At 46.7% G+C, this 25,942-nt stretch overlaps 1 protein-coding gene across 1 annotated transcript in view; it reads left to right on the top strand.

The window, feature by feature from the left end:
* Positions 1-25,381, top strand: part of CDON (cell adhesion associated, oncogene regulated) — a 45,520-nt gene extending 20,139 nt beyond the window's left edge. The window contains 12 exon segments of the mRNA XM_050983508.1: positions 2,071-2,363; positions 4,750-4,924; positions 7,130-7,258; positions 8,559-8,765; positions 9,399-9,580; positions 10,748-10,853; positions 14,004-14,126; positions 15,558-15,785; positions 16,833-17,107; positions 19,413-19,492; positions 23,864-24,120; positions 25,034-25,381. Coding sequence (XP_050839465.1) covers positions 2,071-2,363; positions 4,750-4,924; positions 7,130-7,258; positions 8,559-8,765; positions 9,399-9,580; positions 10,748-10,853; positions 14,004-14,126; positions 15,558-15,785; positions 16,833-17,107; positions 19,413-19,492; positions 23,864-24,120; positions 25,034-25,200 — 2,222 coding nt within the window. The 3' untranslated portion in view covers positions 25,201-25,381.
* The last annotated feature ends 561 nt before the right edge of the window (positions 25,382-25,942 follow it).

A 25,942-nucleotide genomic window follows, 5' to 3' on the forward strand; every position in this document is an offset into this window, starting at 1 on the left:
TAGATGGGATATTGGGAAGAAATTCCCCCCTGTGAGGGTGGTGAGGCCACAGAGCTGCTGTGGCTGCCCCATCCTTGAGAGTGTCCAAGGCCAGGTTGGACAGGGCTTGGAGCAACTTGGGATAGTGGAATGTGTCTCTGCCCATGGCAGTGGGGTGGAACTGAATGGCCTTTAAGGTCCCTTCCAACCCAAACCATTCAAGATTCTATGAATACATTCTTTTTATACTCAAATTTGGGTCATTCAGTCCTTCTCTGGTTACTGGTGGGATCAGTATTTTGGGTGCATGCAGCCTTTGGCCTGACTCATCTCCGTGCTGCTGGTGTTCCTGGTGGGGTTGGGAAGCTGAGGAAGAAAAAATCTCCATGGCTAAGGGGGAAGGGATGGCACTGAGAGCAACAGCCAAAAAAAGTTGCATAATGACACAGCAGCAGAGAGAAGGCTGATGTGCTGGGTTATGTGGGTAGTAATTATACCAGAAACTTTGCAAAAAGAGCTTTGATCTGAATTACTCAATGGGAATTGTTACCCGGGGCTTGTTTTCCAAAGCAAAAATACAACAGCCCAGCAGTTGTTGAGGACTCCCCTCCTGCAGCAATAAACACAGCGCTGGCTGTGGGTCTGCTGTCACCAGCTGAAACCACAACTCATCCTCCACTCCAAGAGTCCGTGTCCCCAGTGCCAGCAGGCACCAAACCATGCCCACCCACGTCCTCAGGGTCCAGCACAGTGCTGAGGGCCTTCCACCTCCTCCCATTTGTTTCCAATATCACGCCCTTCCCGCTGCTCCACTGACAGCAGAGATACCCTTTCACTGAGGGATTGTTCTGGGAGTGTCTGGCATTTTAGGACCATCTGGGCTTTGGGGACATCCTCCCCATGTTGTTGCCTTCTTCCTGTCTCTGAATTTTGTGGCATTGCTAAATAAATGAGAAGAAACAAACAAGGAATGCTTGCCGAGAGCATGTCTTCAATTTGAAAAGAGAACTTTCCTTCCCAGCTTTTTAAAAAGTGGCCAAAAATAGCAGCCACACGTGCTGCTGGTATTTTAATGGAGGTTTGAAGGAATCTGAGTCAGCCAGGCTAACACTGCCTAGGCTTTACATTACCAAGGAATTTGTTTGTTTTGTAAACCAAGTTCCCTTCATTCCCTTCCCCTTCCAGACCCCAGCACGTAACATAAACCTACACAAATCTGAAAGGACGGATAGGGCTCTGAACATCTGGCTGTCCCACGGCTGCCGTGTGCAGCCTTGAGGAGCTGTGCTGCTTCCCAAACCTTCTTGCTTTAAGTCCTGATGTTTTCTTGTCCTGGATAATCTCACATGTCCAACCTGCCACCCTTACCCTGCCTGGAATTCTGATGAACCCTACATCAGCCAAACAGGGCTTTTTTTTTTTGTCTTGTGGCCTCTTTTAGACTACTGATACTATATAGATTTCTTTTTCATACCAGCAAAAGTAAATAGGATGGAGGAGGCTGGAGAAGGATTTCTAGAAATGCGTTGGTATTAAATTGCATGTAGATCTTCCTGTAAACTGAGTTAGTTCTCAGCATAAATTTTCAAATGAAGTAGTTGAGTTGTACAGCTTTCAAAGCTTCTCTAAATTACAGCTAAAACCTCAGAAACTGGGGTAGGAGAATGTCCTCTTGTGTGCATGCCAGTGCAGGCCATGAAAAGTTCCTTGTACAACGACATAGAAATTACTCGGTTTGTCTCACAAATTTAGCTAATACTTATTTATTTCTTTTAACATGCATTGCCATGACTTAATTTAGTGGAGATACAGTCAAACTGTGCCTGTAGACCTTGAGTTTCAGGTTTTCTCTCTTTGCTACTGTGAGAAAAACACCAAACCAAACAAAACAAACCGAACCCCACTGCTGTGCCCTGAAAAAACACCCAGGCCGCAGCTTGGCACGAGGCTCGGATCTGTGTGGGCACCTCTGGACCTGGCGTTTTGCAGCAGGGCTTGTTTGGAAATGTCACTCTGAAATGATTTAATGTCCCCTTGGCGTGGGGCGAACGTACGTCATCGTGGGGATGTAACCAGACCCTCCCTTTGCAGTTCCTTCAGCAACTGGCACGAGAGCAGGAGAAACAGCTCCTCTGGAGCTTGCCCAGAGCGACGAGAGCGGCGGAGATTTTGGTGCAGAAATGGCATTTTCAAGCTCGCCTCCAACGAAATCTGCTCTGGACGCGGCTGCGATTGAAAAAGCGTCGAGCGCCGCCGCGCCGCCCGAGGCGCCCATCATCCTGAGCCCCCCGCAGACGCCGAAGCCGGACACGTACAGCCTGGTGTGGCGGCCGGGCCGCGCCGGGGGCCTGCCCATCAACGCCTACTTTGTCAAATACCGCAAGGTACCGTCCCCAGCCCTGCCCAGCCCGCGGGACACAGCGCGGGTCTGGGGGGTCTCACAAGGAACAGCAGTGCTGGTGGTTGTGACCGCCGGTCAGGGGACTGATGGCTCGACCCGGACGCTGCAGCCTTCCCAGAGAGAGCTCCCGTAGGAAACAACTTTTAGGGGTCTCAGGCAGTCCTTCAGCCACAGGGTAACCTCAGGAAGGGGCAGGCACCTCATCTCTTAGCAGGGATTTCAGCTTTTAGCAGTTATTTCAGCTCTTAGCAGGGATTTCAGCTCTCAGTGATTTCAGCTCTGCCTTGCAAGGTGTCCGTCCCCAGGCTGACACAGGGACAGAGACAGGAGCTCCGTGTAGCAGTTCCACAGAGTTCCTTTATCCCAGCAACCCTGCAGAGGAGGCCAGTGATGACAGCTCCCTCCTGAACAGGGCACAAACTGGGGTTTTTATGGGGAAAAGCGAGGTGGTACATAGGGGGAAAAACCAATGGGTTATAAAGAATCTACATGGGGCTCCAAAGCATGCTAGGAACTCACCATGACCAAGGAGGGTTCCTCAATCCAGGAGGGTTGAGGTGATCTTATCACAGCCCACTCAAGGACCATCTCTCCAAGGGAGAGATTTGGCATACTTATCTGTCTCCACAGTGGTGTGAGCCAGGACATGGGCTCAGGCCAGGCAGAACACAGTGTCTGAAGCACAATGTTCTTGTGCCCACACAGCTTATTTGAGGGATGGCTGACATTGTCACCTGTACCCTGCTCTGTCTGGTTTTAAGTGAGATTTATCCAAGCTTTTCTATTCTTTACGGTGTCATTATGCAGAATGAGGCTCCAGGGCATGTTGTGTGCAGAATCAGTGGGGTTAAAAATGCATTTAAATGTGAGCCAGCTTGAACCTGTGTGTGAGAGCTGAAGGGAAGCTGAAGTTTACCTAAGTGCATCACTGAGTTTGCTGGTCTGGGTCCCAAAAGGACTCAGTGAAACTGAAGTTATAAAATATGAAAGTGAGCTGAAATTTACAGGCCAGTACCTACTGTGGCATTAAAAATGGTGTGACAGCACCAAGCTCTTTTACTTAACACACGGTGGGATTCCTGGGGTCTGTTATGCAGAACCAGGAGTTGGACTCCATGATCCTTGTGGGCCACTTTCAACTCAGGAGGTTCTGTGATTCTAAAATCAGAACCAAGCAATGCCTGTGTCTGTTCTTCCAAGCAAACCAGTTTTCTGCATGGCAAAGCTGTTTGATTTATTTTTCATAAGCTTTTTAATCCTCTACATCCTGATCTTGTCTTAGCCTGGAGGGAATGCTTAGATTTTTGACCTGTTGGTTCCTGAAAACCAAGTGCCAGAGTTTGTTGGTGATAATTTCTCTTCCAAAGGCGGTTGGTTCACATAAGCCCTGGAAGCTCTGAATGCTTTTTTGACCTTTTTGGCACTCTCCCTTCTCTCACACCAATCCTTTCCACATTAAATGTGCTCACTCATGCATTTCTCGGCACTGAATTTATCCTGGTTTTTAGGGTGGTGCTCTCTTTGTGTCATTAAATTATTTTATTGATTTCCCTCTTTTAATAGAGGAAAAAAAAAAAAAGCAGGGGAATAAAAGCCCTGGAGTGGCTGCTGTTGAAGAAAATAGTTGAACAAAGACCTCTGGCATAACCTTTGATAATCCACAGCGTTTAGATCTGCCTCCAATGTTTTATTAAAGTCTTATATTGTTTAGTAGTTTATTTTTGGTGGAATCTTTGTCTTTTCCTTTGGGATTTGGGGTAATGTTTTCCTGCAAAGGTCAAGTATTAAGAGACTACCCAGAATGTCTTTCTTTTCTTTAATGGAGCTGATTATTTCACTGCTAAGTTTAAAAGTCGTTTTGATTTTAAAAAATTGGTAAACATAAATCTTTGGTCTCCCTGCTGACTTTTTTGCCACCCTTAAGGAATAACTAAGACATACTTTTTGTTGCCCATTTTAGCCAATAAATATTTTAAAATGCTGAAGTACAGCATTTTAAAAATGCTGGGCTAGTACAGGGAAAGTGTCTCATTAGGTTATTGGGTCCAGCCCTTTAGTAGCACACAGCTGAAGGCTGACTGAAGGCTTGAAAATCATTTGGGCTTTTGTAGTTTTAGCTACAAGGGAAAATGAAAAAAAAAAAAACAGTCAAAACCAACTGTGTGTATGTGTGTGGAGAGGGAAAATAAGTTTATCCAAGGAGTGCTGTGGGTGCAAAGCTGCTGATTTGTAGTAGAAGCACTTGGAGACAAACCATAGGAAAATGTAGGAAAGCAGTTTTGGTGAGGAGCAGAGGTGCTTTGGGGTGCAGTGCGGGGTGTGAGCAGTCCCCAGTTCCAACATGCCGTGACAGTTTCTCTCGTGTGCAGCTGGAGGACGGCGTGAGCGCGGCGGGCGGCTGGCACACGGTGCGGGTGCCCGGCAGTGAGAACGAGCTGCGCCTCACCGAGCTGGAGCCCTCCAGCCTCTACGAGGTGCTGATGGTGGCCAGGAGCGCCGCAGGCGAGGGCCAGCCGGCCATGCTGACGTTCCGCACCAGCAAGGGTAGGTGCAGCACAATGTGCCCTGTGTCCTGGCCTTCCAGAGACATTTATTTAATGACATCAGTCATTTAATGGCATCTGCTAAGCCATATGTGAAATATTCTGCAATTTATTTGCTAAAGAGCGGCCTCTAATAGCTAAAATTGCTGGAGGGCAAACTTCCTTGAGTGTGAGGCTTTTGGTAAGTAGAAGCCATTAAAAGCTTGATAATATTATTTTTGGGGTGATTGTTAAGATTTGTACTGTGAGGTCTCTCTTGCTTTAAGGAGCAAAGTCAGGAGCAGTCTGTCCTTGTTGAGGTTTTGTATCACAGAAGAAACTCTGCACCGTTGAGTTTTCATGTGTCAACAAAGCTGTTCCTGGTTTGCTTTGCAGACACCTCAGTGACAATCTCTGCTGACCGACCACAAGCCAGCTGTTCTGATAGTTGTGTGCAGACAGCAACAAGCACAACATTCCTAATCAGAGCGTTTTTTCTTTCAAGTTTGGACTCTGCTGCCTGTGCTCTTTAGCACACAAACAAGTAGATATTTTTTGTACTACTGTCCAAGAATGGCTTTTAAGTGACGGAGGGAAGGATTAGATGGGATATTTGGAATAAATTCTTCCCTGGGAGGGTGGTGAGGCCCTGGCACAGGTTGCCCAGAGAAGCTGTGGCTGCCCCTGGATTCCTGGAAGTGTCCAAAGCCAGGTTGGATGGGGCATGGAGCAACTTGGGATAGTGGAAGGCGTCCCTGCCCAGGGGAGGGTGTGGATCAAGATGAGCTTAAAGGTTCCTTCTGGCTCAAATCCTCCTGGAATTCTATGATGAACACAATAACTTAAAATTTTTAAAAGAATTTAATGTCTTCATTAAGTTTGTGAAACATACGTAGATCTTTTACCCTATCCATCCTTATCATCATTCTATCAATGAACAGGTACAAAAAAAATTGATGGCCCTCAACCTCTGAAAATCTCTCCCCTGCTAAAAAAAGTCAACAACTCCCTAATTGTGACCTGCCTACCCCCCAGCACATCTCTGCCTGATGAAACTTTGGGTCCCTCTCAGGCACCTGCCTAACAACTCCAATCCTGGCTGAGCTACTGCTTGCTCTCCACAGCCCAGCAGACACAGCCCCAGCCTGCACCACCCTTGGCCAGCCACACAGAAATGTTCAGTATGGCTGACTGGTTCCTCAGCTGCTCCAGAGGGAGCCTCATTCTTCATCTGCACCCATCAGCACGCTAGATGAGGATTCTATGGCTCCTATTTACACAAAGCAACCTCTAACACAGGAGTCCTTCTCCTGCTCCCCCTTCATGGGCTGTGTGCTACTATGAGACCAAACACCATTTCGAGAGGCCACAGTCATCCATCCTCAGCCTCTTCTCAGCCACCCCCTCCCTTGCACCGACCCTCAGAGGATGAGTCTGAGGAGGATTCTCTGTGGAACACCCCACACTTACCTGATTTTTTGCGCTACACCTCCTCCCTTTATCATCACAGGTGCACATTCCTCACCCCACCTTCCTCCACGAGTCAGGTTCAAACAGCCCCCAGGGTATTGTACCAAACTGTGGCAAAATCCCATTCCACCCATACTTTTCTGTAAAAGACATCCTGGTGTTCCTACTCATGTTCCTCCTCCTACAAACCCTCCCAGCTTACTGGGGGGGCTGAGAAACTTCACACCAGCAAAGCCACTTGTCACAGCCCATATATTAAACCCAGGTGATGCTTCCTCTTCAGTGTCCTGTGGTCAATCCCTGGCAAACTCAGGGGAGTCAGTCCTGCACCCCACCCTGCTCCACTATCCTGCCACCCCTTCTGCCACAGGTCGAAATCCCTCTCAGCCTGGTGTACTGGGTCCAGCTGCTGCCACAGCATTTTAACTCCTTCTCTAAACGTGGATTTCAGTGTGTAATTTTCCCCATCTGGTGATGTTGTGATGAGTGGGCTTGGCAGCACAGGCGGGAGCTGGCAGCATCACCACTAAGCACTGTGGATGTCAGTACTGCAGATGGACAGTCACCCACCCACAGCCTGGGTGGGAAATCTCTCTAGCTCTCCCAGAGAAACTCCCTGATTGCTATCCTGACTGTCCAGCTTGGGATTTGAGGTCAGGGCAGCAAGGTAGCAAGTGACCTTGTAGAGTGAGCATTGACAAACAGCATTTCCTTATGCAGGCCCTACACTGATATACTGTCTGTCAAATCTTCTTAGAAAGAACATCGTCCTCGAAAAACACACAGGCTCCATCTCCACCTGTAGGAATCCCCAAACATCCCGTTGTTCACGAAGGCACAAATAACTTTGGTGTCATCCTTCCAGACCCGTCTCGCCACAGTGGAGGTAGGAGGGTGGATGGTTTGTGATTTGGGCACTAAAAGTTGTGTTGCGAGGAGCTGTATCTGAATTAACCTGTGTTTATTACTGCTCCAGGTGCTTGTATTGCCTCCTCTATTTCCTTTATACTCTGAGGTTACTCTGTTACATAAGATATTTCCTAGGATGCTGCTGCCTGCATGTGTGGCTCTCAAAAAACAAGAGAATTTTTGCTTACAACCCATATTCTTACTGCTCATTTTTAAACCTGTGGTATCTTTTTGCTAAATACTCTGGTTTTCTCTTTCCTTGCACCAAAAAAGAGCCAGAGGAAGAGGAAATGGGAAATGGCTGTGTCTGAGCTTTAAGTTCTCAAAGTGTGTGATATCTGTTCTGAACGTTTTCCTGTGCCTTCCTAGGGACAGGCTTATTTCTGATGGTGAGGAGATATAAGCACTTCCAGTAGATGTGTCTTTTGGCCTGGTTTCCAGTGAAAAGAGCACGTTTATAGTCCGTTTTCTCATCCCCCCTTCCCCCAGCCTTTGAACTCCTTGGCCTGGTTCAGGCAGATTTACTCAGGGGCTGAGCTCTCAGAGGTATCTAAAATTTGGGGTAAAGCCAGAGGTGAGTGGAGAATTTTAATAACACAGGCAAGGAGCTGAGCTTGTGGCAGCACTGAATGGCAGAGGAGCCACACAAGGGCCTTACTTGTGCCTGGCTGCAAATGCTCATCTGCTTCAGGCCCCAGAGCTGCCAGCCTGCTGCTCCTTGCTCCACTCCTCTCCTCAGCACCAGCTCCATGTTCAAGAATCCAGGCTGGTTCAGTAAAGCCTCACAGCTCTTACAACCAGTTTTACTAACACCCCTCTTTCCCTTCTCTCTGTCCCACTGCTGCCTGTAACTTCAGTGAGTTCTGTAAGTACATCCTGGTGCATGCTTTGTTCTCTCTTCCTCCTCGTTTCTCCAGCACTTGATAGTGCAGATGGGTTGAAGTCTCATTGGGTCTGGGGGGATTTTGGGGACTTGAAAATAATAACCATGTTTTTCTTGTTCACTTAGTGTATGTATCTGTTTTCATGTAGAAATGGTTGGAGTAGTGCAATACCATATAATTTTTTAATATTATATTGGTAAGATAATCAGTTCCTCTTGAATTGCTCATCATCCATCCTTTTCAGCAGAGTAAGGGCAGTGGTGATTTCAGGAGGATTAAAGATTCTCCTTGTTAATATGTGAAGTCCAACACAATCATCAGCAACAATTCTAGTCAGTGAAAATGAAGTTTCAGCTGACTCTAATCCTCTTATACCCGAATTTTCCCATTCAGTTCCAGAAGCTCCTGACCGACCCACGATATCCACGGCCTCGGAATCGTCCGTCTATGTCACGTGGATCCCCCGTGCCAACGGGGGCTCCCCCATCACTGCTTTCAAAGTGGAGTACAAACGTCTGGGTCGCAACAGCGACTGGCTCGTCGCAGCTGGAAACATCTCTCCCTCCAAGCTGTCTGTGGAAGTTAGGAACTTGGAGCCAGGTATCAGAAATGATCTTTCATTACTGCAGCTCTTCGGGTTTTTTCGTTTTAACTTCTGCTTGGATTACCCTGTTTCTGCTCGATTAGGTTTGGGGTTTGTGTATGGTCTAGGAGCTCGTTACATGAATTCAAGTTGATTTCTGGCTTTCCAAGTGGAAAAAAACCCCACCATAATTTAATACTTGTTCATGTGGAGAGGAGGGTTGTGTATCACTGCTATTTTTAACTTAATTGTCCTTCTAGTGAACACTCAGAATGTAGAGAAAAATGCATTAATGGAAAAATGTCTGTCCTGACTTCTTCTAGTGTCTAGCCCTGAAAACTCAGGCAAAAAACATAAGAGAAGATGGAGTGGATAGTGATAGGGATCCTTTGAAGCATCTTCTCAGTGCCCAGCAGTTTAGGGATTTCCTGGGCTGATGGAGATATCTCCAATAGCCTTTGGATTTTCCTTGAGTGACTTCTAGAAGCTGTTTATATCTCCACATCAGCCTGTGGCGAGGACTCCTCTCCTTTTCTAACTGGATGCTGTGCAAAAAGTACTTCCTAATCTGTTTAGTCTCTCCTCGAATCCTCTTTCCAGCACTTGTTTTGCTACAAGGGCTTCTTTCTTTTCCCTCTTTCCCTTAAAAGGAGAAATGTACAGGTTCCGAGTGATCGCAGTGAACAACTACGGGGAGAGCCCGCGGAGCGCGGCGTCGCGCCCCTACCAGGTGGCCGGGTTCAGCGGCCGCTTCTCCAGCCGGCCCATCGCCGGCCCGCACATCGCCTACACCGAGGCCATCAGCGACACCCAGATCATGCTGAAATGGACGGTGGGTGCAGTTCTGCCTCTTCTTACCACAGTTTGTACTTCGGAGTTGAGGATTAAGAGCTGTTTGCAAAGTGGTGAGCAGGGGTTTTTCTCCCCGCAAGACCGGGAGATGATCGTGTTCCTAGGACGGGGCTGAGGCACTTCATGGCTGTACGGTAGAACTGGGGGACTTAATGGGACTTGTGCCTCTTGAGCCCTTTGCCCCCATTTCCAGACACTTTTTCCCGCTCAGAGGCAGCTCTGTCAGTTGTCTGTTGTCTTTTGCACCATCTCCCAGCTTCCCTCCGCCCCACTCCCCTTCCAGCTCCCCGGGGACCCCGCACGCCCCTCCTCAGGTTACGCCAGATGTGCCCAACTGGCAGCTCCAGTGAGAAGCTGCAGCCGCCCCAGTCCACCTGCTCTGGCACAGACATCTCAGAGGCACCAGTGGGCTTAACTCTGTCCCAAGCCCTGTTCATGCCATGAGTTGTGAGTGAGTTGGCTCCGTTTCCTGCAATTCCTGCTGCTTTTGTCAATCCAGGCTGGGGTGGCTGGGAGAGCGTTTCAAACCCGCCGTCTTCCCTCACATCCAGTGGAGGTTTCATGTTAGAGAAACATTTTCCTTTCCCCTGTTACCTCGTCTATTGTAAACAAGTACTTTAAAGTCCTTATTGAAACCCACAGAAATTCTTTGCTCTTGTTTTGAAATCTAACCCCCTGGTATACTTTGGAGGATTTAATGTGTAGAGTTCCCAGTGTTAGTTTGCTCTGCTAGCTCAGCCTTAAGAGATGTTAAGGATAATAAACTTAAAATAACCTCTGGTTCCTCAGGAGGCTGCATAACTTAAAGATTCTTGAGCTGATTTTTAGAGTGACCTTAACTCTTTCTGAAGAGTTTTATGGTTTTAACTTTTCCATTTCCATTAATCATGCAGATTTTCGGGCTGTGCATGGTCAAACCCTAACTAAGGGTTTGGGAAGTGATGTGGGAGGATAGAGTCGGCCCAAACTCAATCTCTTGTACCCATCCTACTCTCTGTCTACTCAGGGGAGTTCACTCACTTTTACTTACACAACCTTATTAAAAATACTCATATTTGCAGAGCATCAGCAACTCGGGCACAGCAGCACAGCAGGACTCAGTTAAAACTTTTCTTCTCTCATGCAGTCTCTTAAAATTCTTTTGCAGTACATCACGTCGAGCAACAACAACACGCCCATCCAAGGATTCTACATCTATTACCGGCCCACGGACAGCGACAACGACAGCGACTACAAGCGCGATATCGTGGACGGTACGGTGCCGGGCACGCCTGCTTGGAGAAGGGGAAGGACACCCTGTAGCCATGTTGGCTGTGTTTATATGAAATCTAAACTGCTTTTCCCGAGCAGTCTTTATAATATATCTCACAGAAGGAGCTATCTCAACTCCCTAACGTCAGGTTTTGCCCACACGTGAGCTGGTTTCTTCCTTCTGAAGCCTCTTTGACATGGAAGCTTGAGAGCTAAATACTGGGGTTAGGTTTGGCTTGTTATACAGCTGCAAAGCCTTAATGAAGGTCTATTTAAACTGGTGTAGCTTCAAGTTGTATAAAGAGAAAGCAGTGTAAATGAGGTTTAACCCAGGATAAAAACATCTGGGTTACAGACTGTACTAACAACTAGCTGGCTTTTAAAATTATTTACCTCAGTTTGGACTCTCTAAGCTGGTAGTATCTTGTGTGTAATTGCCCTTCTCTCCTCTTACCTCGCCTAATCACTTCTCCTACTATAAGGAAGTTGCTTTTAGCTTCAAGTGCTGTAGCACTCTGCAAATGCAGCTATGTTTGTGCTTCATTTTGCCTTTTAATCAAGTTATTTTTTTCCCCTGTGCATATTAGATCATCATTTTCCTGGAAGAAGTTATTAGATAATGTCTATATTAGTCCAGAAGTGGAAAACCCTTTTAAAAATATTTTATTTAATGTCCTTATTGCTCGGGCTGAGCAAACGCAGTGATCTCATTCTGGCCAGTGACGTTAATTATTTTTTCCCCCTCATTTATTCAGTTACAAGAGGAATGGACCTTTATTTTGAAAATTTTCCCCTGCCAGACAATACTGCACATAGTACTTTGATGCATGACATAAGCTTTTGCACACTATAAAGCTATTAAAGATCCAGAGTTTGAGCTCAGAGGCTTTAAAGAACCTTATGCAGGCTTCACCTTCATCTGCAAATGTATTTTAGCCTTTGCTAGACAGAACTTGTGTGTTTATAAATCTTATACACCGAGCAGTTAGTTGTTTAAGTGGGCTCCACTGTGCTGTGAAATTAGCTTGTTTCGGGTTTTTTTCCAGCGTGTGTGTATTGAACTCTTTGTGGCAGTCTGAAACCATTAGCAGCTGCTCTGCTCTGCCAGAGCCTGCAACAGAAATCACTTGGTGGAAAGATTTAAACTTCAACTTTTCTTTACTGTGCTCCCCTAAATTAGCTTTTCAGGAGGGGAAAAAGAAAAAAAAAGAGAGAACTATTTTCAATTAAGTTGTGATTGGAAGCACTTGATGTGAAATATGTAGAGGAACATGTGACTTAAGGTATTTTTGCCATAAATCACTTGTTCTTTGCTTTTTTTTCCCCCCTGTTACCTTTGAATTAATCTGCTTTATGACAGGGAATTTTATCTTGAAATGACTGCATGAGTTGTGGAAAAAGTGTTGTGATGCCTGTGCTAGCTAAGTGCTTGCCGCAGGCTTTCCTCACCGCTTCCTGTTAAGTCTTGTCTTTCGAGACATTCAAAACTCTGCAGAAACATTTTTTTTCCCCTTATAAATGCCGCTGCAGGCAAAATCAGATTTTATTTGTAGGAAAAAAAAACAAGCAAAAAGCTCTGATGGCTCCTCGCTATCTCTCAGCCGCTTTAGGCAACAGCAAAAAAAAAATCAAAAAAAATCACCCCTGTCCTGCAGCGATGGTCGGCATTTCTTCGTTTCTGGTCTGAATTTCTCTGTTTCGAGAATCCTGGAGATTGAATTTTAAATGTAAATGCAGTCTGATGTCAGTTGTTTAAATGTTTTCCCTTGCTAATGGTGCACGAAGAGGACAGTTAAAGTGCCTGTACTGATTCCAGTTCCACTAATGGTTTGAAGCGGAAACCTAAAACCTGGTGTAGTAATTACCGAAAGGAATGCTTGGGGGTGGGGGCGCCGGGAAAACCGAGGCTGAATCTTGGGAAAACGTGTGATTTAGGGAAAGGCAGCTCCAGCCTCAGCCAGGGCTTGTCCGCCCTCACTGGGATGTGGACACGGACCGTGCCGGGCAGCCCCTGGTGCAGAGGGGCCCTCCTGGGTACCCCTGCCCTGCTGGGGCCGGGCAGAGGGTCCGGACCTGGGCTGGGGTCCCGGAGGAGTTTGAGCAGCATCACGGTGACAGCCCCTGCCCGCCGAGCACGCCCGAGCCTTTTTATTAATGCTTAAATCAGTAGGTGGTAGACAGTTCCTTAGAAACAGTGGAAACAGTTCAAGGTGGTATTTTCCAAGAGGGATTAAGAGCACTCAAACAGTTAATTAAACTCCCTAAAAAAAAAAAAAAAAAAAAAGTCGCTGTTTAGTAAAATTTGTCACAAGCCCGTGAAAGTAAAAACTGGGAGTGATTTATCCTGAAGTGCTCAGTACTTCAGGAGGGTGTCTAAATGAAAAGCTGGCTGGGGGCCAAAGATGACAAAACCATCCTATTAGAGAAGATTGCCTGGCTGGGGCTGGGGCTTGGGCTCTGCAGGGGCAGTGGCACCAGGACAGCCTTGCTGCGTTCCCAGGATGGTTCATAAAATGCACGTTCGGTTATTTGGGGTTTCGGCCAAATTGAGCAACCGAGATGTGTCCTTTCTGTGTGACACCAATGGCTGCAGTGGTACCTTGCACCTCTGCTCACAGTCAAGTTCTTCCTTGTCCCAAGCTCTCTGTGCCAGTTTTCCTTGTCATTTGCCCAGGTTACTGTAAATAGTCACCATAATCCACCCTAAACCCATCCCTCTGACAGTTCCATGTTTAGGGTGCACAGGGCTGCTGTTCAACTTAAATGCACATGTGTGGGCACTTGGATGACTGGGTTTTGAGTTTAGTGAGTTTTGGCTTTTGTAGAGAATGACCTTCTTTAAAAGAAAATACTGAAAAAACCCTCACTTTAATTCATCAAAAGGTCCTTCTAATAATCAATTTCACAAGATAACACAAGTCTTAGAGTGGAATAATTTGGGTTGAAAGGGACCTTCAGGATCATCTAGTTCCTACCCTCTGTCATGAGCAGGGATGCCACTTGTCCATAAACTACTGCTGAAGATTTTTGTGCTAACAAGACAAGCTGCAGTGCCCCTGCATTTGGTAGAAAAGGTCCCTGCAATGCACTCAACCATAATTCTGGCTCCTATGGGTAAATGAATTGCAATTTACTTTTTGTCCCCCCCACAGGTACAAAGCAGTGGCACCTGATAAATCACCTGCAGCCTGAAACTTCTTATGACATTAAGATGCAGTGTTACAACGAGGGAGGGGAGAGTGAGTACAGCAACGTGATGATCTGCGAGACCAAAGGTGAGGCTGCAGGGTCCAGCCGAGGTGGCCTTTGGGACGGGAAAGATCCACTGGGGGAATTTTTGTGCAGCACAAAAGTCAGCTGCGATGATGACCATAATTTTCTGGAATGTTTCGGAGGATTGTTTTGTCTTCCGAAGCTGGGATTGTTTTGAACATATGGAAAGTGATCCGTTACACTCCTGAGGCTCTCAGCAGAGCTCTGCAGCTTTGCCTGCCCTCAGAGATAGCGCTGCTGCCTCTGCTCTGCTGATGGCCTCTCCTTAGGAGACAACCATGCGCCTGAAGATGACAGAATTGATTTGTACATCTGTTTTATGTCTTCAGGGCTCTGTGACACGTTGTATAAGTGCAGACCACAGCAATTGATGGCTGTGTTGGCTGCCTCCATCCCTAATCCTGCATGCCTCTGGCACAAAGTTTGTACTGTTCTCGGGAAGTGTCAGATATGGCAGTCACATTTATTTTGCAAAGAATTCCTGTCTCCTTTAATCTCTAAAACCAAGTAAGGCTGTAAAGGGAAAATGCAGACAGTAAACTTCAAATGCAGTGCTATGAAAAAATGTTTGAGAAAAAAAAAGAAAAAAGCCCTCTGGGAGCGGAAGCATCAAAATTCAGTGAAGTGAGTAGTGAAACCTTTGAAGGAAGGAGTAGGAGCTGCAGGGCTTCAAGGCTGTGCACACAGTTAGTCTCCCTCCTGCAAGGAATATAACTTTCTTCTCTAATTTTAAAATGGGCAAGATGTAATCTGTCATTCACACTGCCTTTTCCTTAAAATTCATCTCCCCAAGGCTTATAAGGGTGATCCAGCTTATCCAGCATACATGCATGGAGGTGCTTGTCTCTCTAACCAGCTTCACTCCTAAGCCAGGCACCTCTTTTAGGGTTTTAGTGTCAAATGAAATAAATCTGAACTGTGGTGTACTGGAAACTAATGTAAATGCAATCCCTGGGTTGAAGCAGCATCTCATTTTCAGTGATTTTCTGTTCATCTCTTGGTTGATCTTCATCTGTGTGGTTTGGAAAGGGGGTTAGCAGGGTTCACATCAGATAAGGGTAGGTCATCTGGCAGAGCCTGGGCGAGAAAAATGAGTGTTGTGGTTTTTCCTGACCTCAGAAGTGGAAAGATTTGTGCTCTTTCAAGTTGAGAGCTAGAGCAGTTGCAGCCACGGGTACCTCGAGCGGCTCGTTAAAGTTCCAGTGACCTCAAAGAGGGGGTGAGCAGGCGGGATATTCACCATTTTCCAAGGCAAACAGTTATTACCCAATAGGAGCTGGCATTCTCTTTGCAGGATTTAGTGTTGACTTGGAGGCTTTCTTTGTGAGGTATCGGGACTCAGACTCTGCAGTAATTATTTTCATTTCATGACAAAAAAACACATTTAGAAAATGCATTGAGTGGATGTACACATGCTTGTCTCTGCTCACCAGTGAAACGCACGCCAGGAGCGTCTGAGTATCCAGTGAGAGACCTGAGCACGCCGCCCAGCCCCCCCGAGCGGGCTGGGGGCAGCGGGGCTGTGGCTGCCAGCAGCCCCGTGCGCAGCGGGGACATGCTCTACCTGATTGTGGGCTGTGTCCTGGGCGTCATGGTCCTCATCCTCATCGTCTTCATCGCCATGTGCCTCTGGAAGAACCGGCAGCAGAACGCCATGCAGAGTGAGTGCGGGTTGGTTTCATGGGGAAAATATTAGCAGGGTAAAATTAGGAATGTCCATGCTGCGTTTTATGGATGGGAAGCAGTTTCCTGTTAGGAGCCAGCTTGCATTTCTTGGACTTCCAGGTGTGCCTTAGGTGCAGACTTGGGTTTTTAAGAGCAGTGTCTCCATTTCTTCACACTGATGCTCCCTGTCCTGCTGGGTCCCTGGAGGACTGTGATGCGGTTTCACCCAGGCAGAGGTGTGGGAAAGGCCTGGGCAAAATTTCTGCAGTTTCTGTTTAACTTTAAGCCCCTGCATAGGTATCTGATGGTTGCAGAGGTAGAATGCATGTAATCATAATCACTTGTTAAAATTGTGGAGATTTAAACCCTGGATCTCTCCCTTACTTGAGTGCATCTGGAAAGAAAGAGAACTTGCAGCTCTAGGACAAGTCCCATGTTACCTCTTAGTCTGTGCACAATGAGATGGCATTCAATGGCCAAGTCTAACAGAGAGGTGTTAATAAGGAAAACCTGTTCATTAGCGAGCAGGAGCCTGGAGCAGGAGCTTTGCAAGGTGCTCTGTGCCCACCAACAGCCCAGAGCCAGCAGAATCTCTGTCCTGGCCTTTTCTGCTCCTTGTGCATAAATCAGCCTTGTTCTTGCCACGGCCTGTGGTTATTTATAAATGCTCTTACTCTCCTACAGAGAGAAATGTAGGAGATAATAAAGATAGTATCTTCAGCTGCAGCCCAGAGAGATCTTCTGGAAGCGTCTTATAGCAGATATAGCAGAAGGGCTATATCTGTTGGTGCTACAAAAGGCCTGGTTTTAGGATGCTCCTGTAGTGATTGAAAGCAGCCAGGTCCTTCCAGACCAACATTTGTGGCCTGCTCTCCAGGATGTGGCTGTTTTCCATGTCTACATGCGGATGCTAAGCAGTTGGATATCAGAGTTAGCTCACAAAAGCTGGAGAATGAAAAGATGAGTTTCATTATTTTTTAGGGTTGTTCATTTAGCTTCTCATTTATCAGCAGAAGTGCTTTCAGTAAAAATGTCTTTTGCAGAATATGACCCTCCAGGCTACCTCTACCAAGGGGCAGATATCAACGGGCAGATGGTTGAGTACACGACCTTGCCCGGGACGAGCCGGGTCAACGGCAGCATCCACGGGAACTTCCTCAGCAATGGCCTCAGCAACGGCTGTCCCCACCTCCACCACAAAGTTGCCAATGGTGTCAATGGGATCATGAGTGGAGGAGGAGCAGGACTGTACCCAGGGCACACCAACTCCCTGTCCAGAACACACATGGACTATGAACATCCCCATCACCTTGTGAACGTAAGGTCCTACACTGGGTGGGGGGCTCAGCCCAGACCTTGGGGTTCATTCAGGGGCTGTGGAAGCCAGCTTAGTTTGTGTGGGGGAATACTCATCCATTGATAACAGCCAGTTCCACTGAATTCCTTATCCCAGAGGAAGCAACTGGGCTGATATTTGTGATACAAACATCATGGTTTTCATTTGAGAATATCAGATGACAGCAAGAATTCCACTTACTCTGGGAAATCTGCCTCTACCCTCCTCCTAACAGCATGTAAGCTCTGAGAATGCCTCAGTGCTGGGCTGAGATACTTTACTTGTACATATGGTATTTCTCAATCTCCAAGTTAAATACATTTAATTATAGCTGCTTATTCTGCAGCTTTATGGATCACCCGTTTTTCCCCCACCTGTTTCAGATCTGTAACCCTGAGCAATGCTATTAATTATGGCAAAGCACGAATGGCGCAGGAGGTTCCATGGAATGAAGTGCCCCATACATCTTGAGCTGCAGCAGAGTAATAACACTGCTTTTTTTTTTTTTTCAGTCCCCTGTTTGTGACTGTTGAGACAGGCTCGTTTTTTGTTTTGAAATTGAAAATAAAATTAAAAACTAATTTCAGTCTGCGACCCAGCCTTTGTATGCTGTGGAAAAATACTTCATTTGCTGAAACGTGTCCTGTTTCCAAGAGAGAATAATGATTTCATTATTGTCTATGGAAACAGATGGCTTGCATTCAAACTTACTAAACTTACTCAAAACTGTGAACATTGCCCAGGAAAACTGAAAGAAAAAGTTCAAAAGTCTGAATAACCCATGCTGTTTCTGGAGAAAAAAAACGGGTCTATTGTTTGTGTTGGTAATTGAGCACAAGCACTTCATTTTATTGAACAACAAATTAGCACTTGCACAGTAGTTGCCACTTCACTTCCCTCCAGTCTGAGCCCAGATCAGTCAGTTCTTCACCCCATTCTGCCCTTGGCCTACACATGTAGCAAGAAGTGCCCACTTTTTGTTGTTTTCAAGGGCAACCAAGGCCCAAACTGGGTTTTTTTGACCTGTCCACCCTCCCAGTGGGTGAAACTCTCCAAAAATCTCCAAGCCCTCAGGGAGGGAACATTTGCAGTGCTCAAAAGCTTGCCCAGGAGAAAGACTGGGAGTTTGCATTAAGTTTTGTCCCTCCCATTTTTATCTTTTTGGGGGGAAAAATGAAATACATGTGTGATGACACAGGTCTTGGTTCCTAGAGCTCCTCTGTGCCATGAGGTGTCCACCCAACACCTCTGTCCTGCTGGGAACAGGTGATGGGGTTGAGCTTTTCTTTCCCCATTCCGTGTTGCAGAAAGTTTGAGTCACAGGATCTCTGCCCATGGAGAAGGGCTGGGACTGGCACGTGGGCGAGGCAGAGGAACAGGATGTTCTGATCCTCGTTAGGGCGCTCTTTATTGTTTCAATGATTGAGTTAAGTGAGGAAGGGAGAAACTGGCCAGGATGGCAATCAAGACTAATTAGGCATTTCCTCAGTGCTCCCTATCCTTCAAAAACTTCAGGGTAAGCTCTGTTTTTGCAAAAGTAGGGATTGCTAGAAGTTGCCTACCACTTGAGCTGCCAAAAGCCAGGTGAGCCTTCCCAGCCTGGCTCCCTTCTGGAGCCCAGTGCAGGAGCCTGGCTCTGCAGCCCCCTTGGAGTGGCTCCCACATCACTGTCTGCCTGGTCCCTAACAATGAGGTATGTGTTAATCTGGGCATTTCAACTGGCTTGTAATGGCCCCGTTAGCCAAAACCAACAACACAAAATCCCTCTCACCCGGAGTCATTGCTGGCTGAGGAATTACCCCATCTGTACAAATACCAAATGGTTCAAAAATCAGTGTAGTGAAGTAAACTGATCTAATCGGAGTAATTACAGGAAAGTGGGATGGGTTTGTATGTGACATCAGCCCTGCAAATTTAATCCTCTGTCTCCCTAAACAAGCCTTGCGTGCTAATGAACAGCAATTCACTTTCGTGTCTGTCATCAGCGTTAAAAATAAATATATTTACAGTGTGTTTATTAAATTAAACCTCAGCATATTAAGCTGAAAACAGACCAGGGAAATGACCACATACTTGTCTAAGCTGCAGTTATTTACTTTTCCCTGACACACACACTGGCAAAGCCCTCCCCTGGCCTTTGGACAATCGCTCAGTGTTGCTGTGGCACGTACAGCCCGGAGCAGGGCATCGATAACGTGATCAGAGTGGGGAAACTGAGTCCAAGCTCTTGGGTGTCCCAACAGTGATTTGATTTCTAATTATTAATTATTAATCCTTTCTACTGCAGGGTGGTGGGATGTACACGACAGTGCCACAGGCTGACCCCTCGGAGTGCATCAGCTGCCGGAATTGTCGGAACAATAACAGGTGAGAAATGACAACAGCAGGTGAGAAATGACCTACCCAGAGAACAGCCCTCCCTCTGTCTGCTGGGGTGGAGCTGGGGCTGACAAAAGATGAGAGCTGGATTCCTGGCTAGCATGAGGAGCTCCATGGATGACCTGGAGAGCAATTGAGGGTTTTCCATAGGACAGAATAAAACAAGTTTTTAAAATTCCAGAGCTCACTTTCCTCAACATGCTTCTCTGATGCTCTCCAGGAAGTGAGGCAGGTTGGGCACTGGATTTAAAAAAAAAAAATCTGTATTTCCTGTGTTTTTCTTCAGTTCTGAGATAACACAATCATTCCATATGGAGCTTGTCAAATTGGATTTAATTGGTCTTCTATATTTTACACTTCCTGACATTCCCTTAACCAACTCACTTCTTTGCCTTCACAATGCTGTTCTTTGTAAAACATGGGATTTGAAGTTCTTGAGGCCTTCAAAAGGAGATGACCACCCATTGTCAGGGTGAGATACATTTTTTGTCATGTGAAAAAGGATTTCTGTGTAGAATAAGGGAAAATCTGTCTTCTGCATTGTAGCAGGGAGTTGGAAACCTAACAAAAATTACTGAGTTTTCACTTTTGGAGTTATTATCCTCCTTAGACTTCTGACTCAATCTCTGGTTATTTTAATGATTAGAAATAGGACTGAAAGTCAGACAAGCAGGGCTCCTCTGACTGGTGGGTTCTGGGCTTTTTTTTCAATCATACTTTGATTTTTCAGTATTGTTAAAATCTTCAGCTTCCTTTAGGGGTGCATCTGGCTAAGCCGAGTTGAAATTATTCATTGAATCATTGACTATTCTGAGTTGGGCCCAAGCATCATTGAGTCCAACCCCTCTTGAGCAATAAAGCTGTTGTTGAAGGCAGAAAACACGTTCACTTTATTTTCATAGTTTTACTTTTTAAAATACCACTTATAATGAGCTTTGAATCCTTCTTCCTTCCATAAATATGGGCATGACAGTGTAATGCTGACAAGCTGCTGCTCACAGGGGGAGCTGGGCATGCCTTGCCTGGCCCAGTGTCCCTGACAGGTCTCAGGAAAGCCCAGGACATTCCCTCACACACCAATGCTGTGATTTCAAGCAGGCTGTGCAGCAGCTCTCACCAGGATGTCTGAGCCTCGTGGTAATAATTTAGAACATACCATATGTGTTACACTGTAATTAAGAGCTTGCTTCCAGTGTTAAACACATTTAATTCCTTATTTGTTCCTTTTTTTTTTTTTCCCTAAGAAAGCAAGGGAAAGAGTTCCATCCTCTACAACTGCACTGCTCCTCCCAGACGGGTCATCAGCAGGGCCTGAACTTTGAGTTTTCACAGCCCCATTCTATATTTGCCTGCTTGATAGAGAAACAAGTTGTCCCTTAGAGCTGCCTTGCCCCGGAGGGGATCATTAACCTCGGTTTGGCAGAGAGCTGCACAGCAGGGACCGCTCTGTTCCTGTCCTGCCGCTGGGGGAATGCAAAGAGGACATGGGAGAGGGGAGTGGAGAGGAGCAGAACGTGCCTCAGCTTTACACCAGGGAGCTGGGTGTATGCCCAGGGGGAGGAAGAGGAGAAGGAGGAGGAAGGCCTGTTGGGTTAGTGCAGCCAGCCCAGTAGGTTTTGGCAAGTGGGAATTTGAGGCTGGAGTGTTTTGCCCATTTTGTTCAACCTCCCTGCACAGGTGAGGGCTGTCCCCCTGAACTGTGCTCATCCCACCCTGGAGAAACGTGCTGAAATCAGGCAGCTCCCCCATGGCAGCAGGGGAAGGGAGGTTCAGGTGGACACACCTCTGGCAGGGTGTGCCACATCAGGAGTGTGGCCTTGGTGCCATGAATTCCTCACCAGTCCATTTCCACCAAATGCCTGGAGCTGTTGCTGATTTGGGATGAATGCAGCAGTTGTGTGAATTGTGACCACGTGCAAATGAATCCTAAAGGTTCAGCATTATTTCATAGCTGTTTTCAGCAGCAGCCATCTCAGAGCAGGTTTTATTATTCCAGTGCTGAAATCCCTGGATCTTCTGTTTAAATTAGCACTTTATCCCTCATAACTTCTGGTGGAGCCTTGCCAGAGGGAGAAGCTGCTGAAAACTGGAGACCTGCTTTGCTATTGTGGACAAAGCCTGTGGTTGACAGGATTGAGAATTGATCTTTTTTCTTCTCTTGTGCCTTTGTGCTAAAGCTCTCAAGATACCTGATGTTTGCAGAGGAATTTACACTTTTGCAGATCTCTCTCCTTTGCAAATTCGCTGTGTTTTGATCAGAATTCTGAAATACACAAATCAAATGTAGGAACATCAGTTTGTTTTTCCAGCCTTTTCATCTAAATTATGATTTTTTTTTTAGATTATAGTTTAGTAGGGTTTCAGTATTAAGAATTGACAGAAGATGTGTTTTCCCAGCAGGGATTTTACATCACTCCTCCTCCACACTCTGCTCTGGTTATCCCCATGGCTAGTTTCCATCAAAATGTGGTTATTGAAGCTTAGAAGGCTGAACTGCTGTGTTGAAACATCCTTCAAGCTCTTACAATAATACTGAGAACTCCACTGACCCCTGTATCTTTAAGAAGAAACCCCCAGAAGCATGCAAACCCAAACATTTAGATGGGTTTCTCTGAGCCTTTTTTTCTAAATAATAAGTGAGTGCAGTCAAAACCTCAGTGGAGAGAAAGGCAAACTAATAAATGGATTTGTTTGAGGACCAGATGTGTTTCATGTGGATTCTCCAGTGGCTTCTGTGGTATTTTGGTACTTGGAATAATGATTTTGGAGGCAGTTACAGGAGTGGGAGGACAAAATAGGAGAGTGAAGGTTGAAGCTTAGTGCTGCTCCATCCTCATAGCTTTTGGGAGGGGAACAGGCTCCAGAGGGAGCCCATTTGTCCTGTTCTGGCTTTGCAGGTGAAGCATCTGCTGGAGGGAAAGCTCACTATAGCTCCTTCTCTGACAAGTTTATTTGTGTTGTTGGGTGTTTTGTTGTTCTTTCAGTTCTGGCAATATTGATCCCAGGTTTTGATCAGGTTTCAGGTATGAGCTGAGGCTCTAGGCAGGGCTGTAGGACAGGTCTCTCCAGTGTGATGGTTTTCCTTATTGCCATGACTTTTTTAATGGCATAAAAGTGGTTTCTGGCACTTGGGAAAGACTTAACTGAGACTGCCAAGCTTAACATGTCCTGGTTTGAAACCCTTTGGAGCTCAGTGCTGGGCTGCTGTCAGTGTCAGCTCTGCTGGCCGCTGCCCTGGCACTGCTGCTGTCCCACTCCATCTTTCCTCCTTTTCCAGCAATTTTTCATCTGCTCTGCTCAGGTTTGGGCCAGAATCAGTCTGGAGCAGCACACAGTGCCACTTGCTGAGCCAGCTGCTGAGCAGGCAGGTCCCAGGGATCCATTTTTGTATTTCCAAATGCAGTTTTGAACAGCCCCAGGGAGCAAGTGCACTGGGCTGATCCCTGTGAGCAAAGCAGGTGAGGGCTGGGTTTACATCTGGTCAGAAAAAAGAGAAGGGTGCTCACAGTTGTATCTGCACTAGCACATAGAAACCTGGAGGATTTTGGGGTGTCACTGGAGGGTGTGAACACTTTCCATCCTTGTTTCCATGTGTTTATCTGGGGATCTGTCTCTGTCCTGCACCACATAACAAGGAGCATCTTGGCGTGTAGTTTCTCAAAATTTGTGGTAGCTGCACAAGTGAACCTTTTATTTTTGGGGTAGTTATGGCTTTCTTATGTAGGAATTGTTTATATAAATGTTCCCTGAGGCCACATTGTTCATGGGGCTGCAAACACTGAGGTGTTTTCCCTTGTCCTGCAATACTGGGTGTGTGTCAAAGTCCTGCTCCTTTTTGTTTAAAGCTTAAATACCTCAGCTGTAACAATTGATTCAGCACTTTAACTTCAGTTCCATAGCTTTACACAGGTATTGCAGGGCCACAGTCTGACTTACACAGCAGAACAGGGGGGTTAAATTTGTTATATTGCATCTATTTTTCTAATTTGCATTCACTCCGATAACACTTAGTATTTATTTTTCAAGGTACCTAAGTGTGCTGCTTGGGTTTCAAACTTGAGCTCTTTATCTTGGCAGTGAAAACATGTTTTATGGAGTTGCTTTGATGGAGAAATGGACTCACAAGTCAGGTCATTGGGTCTCAGTTGATGGGGGAAGGAACTGAGCGTGTTCTGAATGTTTTCAGCTGTCTGCTGGGAGAAGAAAAAAACACTCAATCCTTTTCTTCATGTCAGAATCGCTCCACAAATATATTTAAAGCTGATTTGACAAATGCTCTGATCATTGATATGGTAAAACATTTCAAAGTTGTGGGGGGAAGAAGCCGCTGAGTAACTTTGGCCTCTGTCCCTCCCGCAGGTGCTTCACCAAAACCAACGGCACTTTCAGCAGCAGCACGCTGCCCGTGGTGCCCCTGGGAGCCCCTTTCCAGCAGGATGGTGTGGAGATGAAGCCCCTGAGCCCCCACGTGATGGTGGCCATGTGCCTGGCCCCGGCCAGCCCCGACTGCAGCGCCCGGCTGGAGGAGGAGGGCAGGGAGAGCACGGAGCAGACCCCGGCGCAGCCCCCCTGCTGCCGGGAGGGCATCGGCCAGCTCTCTGTGGATTGCATGGACGGTGAGGCATCCCACAGAGGATAGCAGCTGGCTGGGAAGCTGGGAATATTCTGTAGGACATCAGTAGGGAGCTTAATTTACTGCAGAGAAGCCAGTAATGAAACCCTTGTAAGAGCAGGCTTGGGGGAAGGTGAAGCGTCCCGCCTTTCCCATCGTGGGAGGTGGGAGCAGTGCTGCTCCAGTGCCTGGTCCTGTCATGTCCTTGTGATTGGTGCCTCTGAAAAGGGCTCATTGACACATAAAGAGGCTGTGACTGATGGATGCTGCCCTCACAGCACACCCATTGGCCCTGACACGGGACACAAGCATTCCAGAGCCATCCTGGGAACAGGAGCTGGCACGGGGAGGGACCCAGTCTCTGTTGGTGGAAAGAGCACCTGTTCCTTGTCCCACCCTGGAATCATTGCTCCTTGTGTGTTGAAATCAGGCAGCTCCCTCTGCACCCACCCCTGGCAGCAGGGGAAGGGGGGTTCAGGTGGACACACCTCTGGCAGGACGTGCCAGATCAGGAGTGTGGCCTTGGTGCCACAAACTCCTTAGTGACCCATTTCCAGCAAATGCCTGGAGCTGTTTCTGATTTGGGATGAATGCAGCAGTTATGTGAATTGTGACCACGTGCAAATGAATCCTAAAGGTTCAGCTTTATTTCATAGCTGTTTTCAGCAGCAGCCATCTCAGAGCAGGTTTTATTATTCCAGTGCTGGGCTGACCTCCTCTGAGCTGTTCAATACAGGTGCTGTGCTGGGATGGAGCCTGTGCCCTGTGCTTGTGCCTGGTATGCTGGGAATAAGCCTGAGCCCAAGGAGCATCACCCACTGGAATTAAAGAGTTTTTGGGGCATGTGGTTCTGTTGAGCTGACAGAGAATCTCCTGAAAAACCTGACACAACCACCTGCCCTGCTCTTGCTTTGCAGGCAGCAGCTTCCTGCACTCGGAAACATCAAACCACATTTTGAGTTGGAGTCCCCTCATTCTTCAGCCTCTTTCCAAGGACTGTAAGGAAAAACCAGGATGGAGTTCATCCAGAGTCACCCTAAATGGTTCTGGGGACCTTTGTCAGCTCCAGCTGCAGGAAACCTGAGGCAGTGACCGTTGTCCCCACTTAAGGCCAGGAACTGCACCGCAGCACCGCTGAAAGGGAGTCACGGGGGGATGTTAATTATAACAGAGAGAGTCACTATTTATTTTTTGTAGTAGTGTCATATGAATGTATCTTGGTTTCAAAATGGTTGCCTTTTTATATTATTTATGCCTTGAAATCCCTTTTTTGTTGGTTTTTTTTTTTTCTTCCCCCACACACCACAAAACTAGCCTGGTTATGTGTATAAAAAAGAATTGTAATAATATAAAGAATGAGGATGGGAAATGTGGAGTGTGTTTCCATGGCAATTTACCATAAGGACAAGCACTTCCGAGGAGCCCAAGAGAGGGATTTAAGCAGGTCTGAAATGACCAACAGCTGCCACCTCCCTGGCAGCTCAGTGACATGGCACTTGAACCCTCCTTTCCATGAACACCTCCTGGCCTCTCTTGGTTTCTCTGGGAAGATCCCAATGAAGAAATAAGAAGATCAGTAAGGAAAATGAGCCTCGGTTGAGTCTGTCCTGTGCAGCTTGAAGCAGAACTTGAGTCAGTGACTGTGTCTTTAGGTGCTCAATAACCCTTCTGCAGAAGCACAGGTGGAATTCCAGCCTGTCTCACTTTCTCACTCACAGAAGACAAAAATCCAGTTCAACTCTTGGTTTGAGGGATTACTAACAGCTTGGATAGCTCTGAAATTAAACCAGTCATGGTGAAACAGCTCCCAGCAGCCCTGGGCACGA

This window comes from Serinus canaria, chromosome 24, assembly GCF_022539315.1.
Source record: "Serinus canaria isolate serCan28SL12 chromosome 24, serCan2020, whole genome shotgun sequence".
Taxonomy (NCBI): domain Eukaryota; kingdom Metazoa; phylum Chordata; class Aves; order Passeriformes; family Fringillidae; genus Serinus; species Serinus canaria.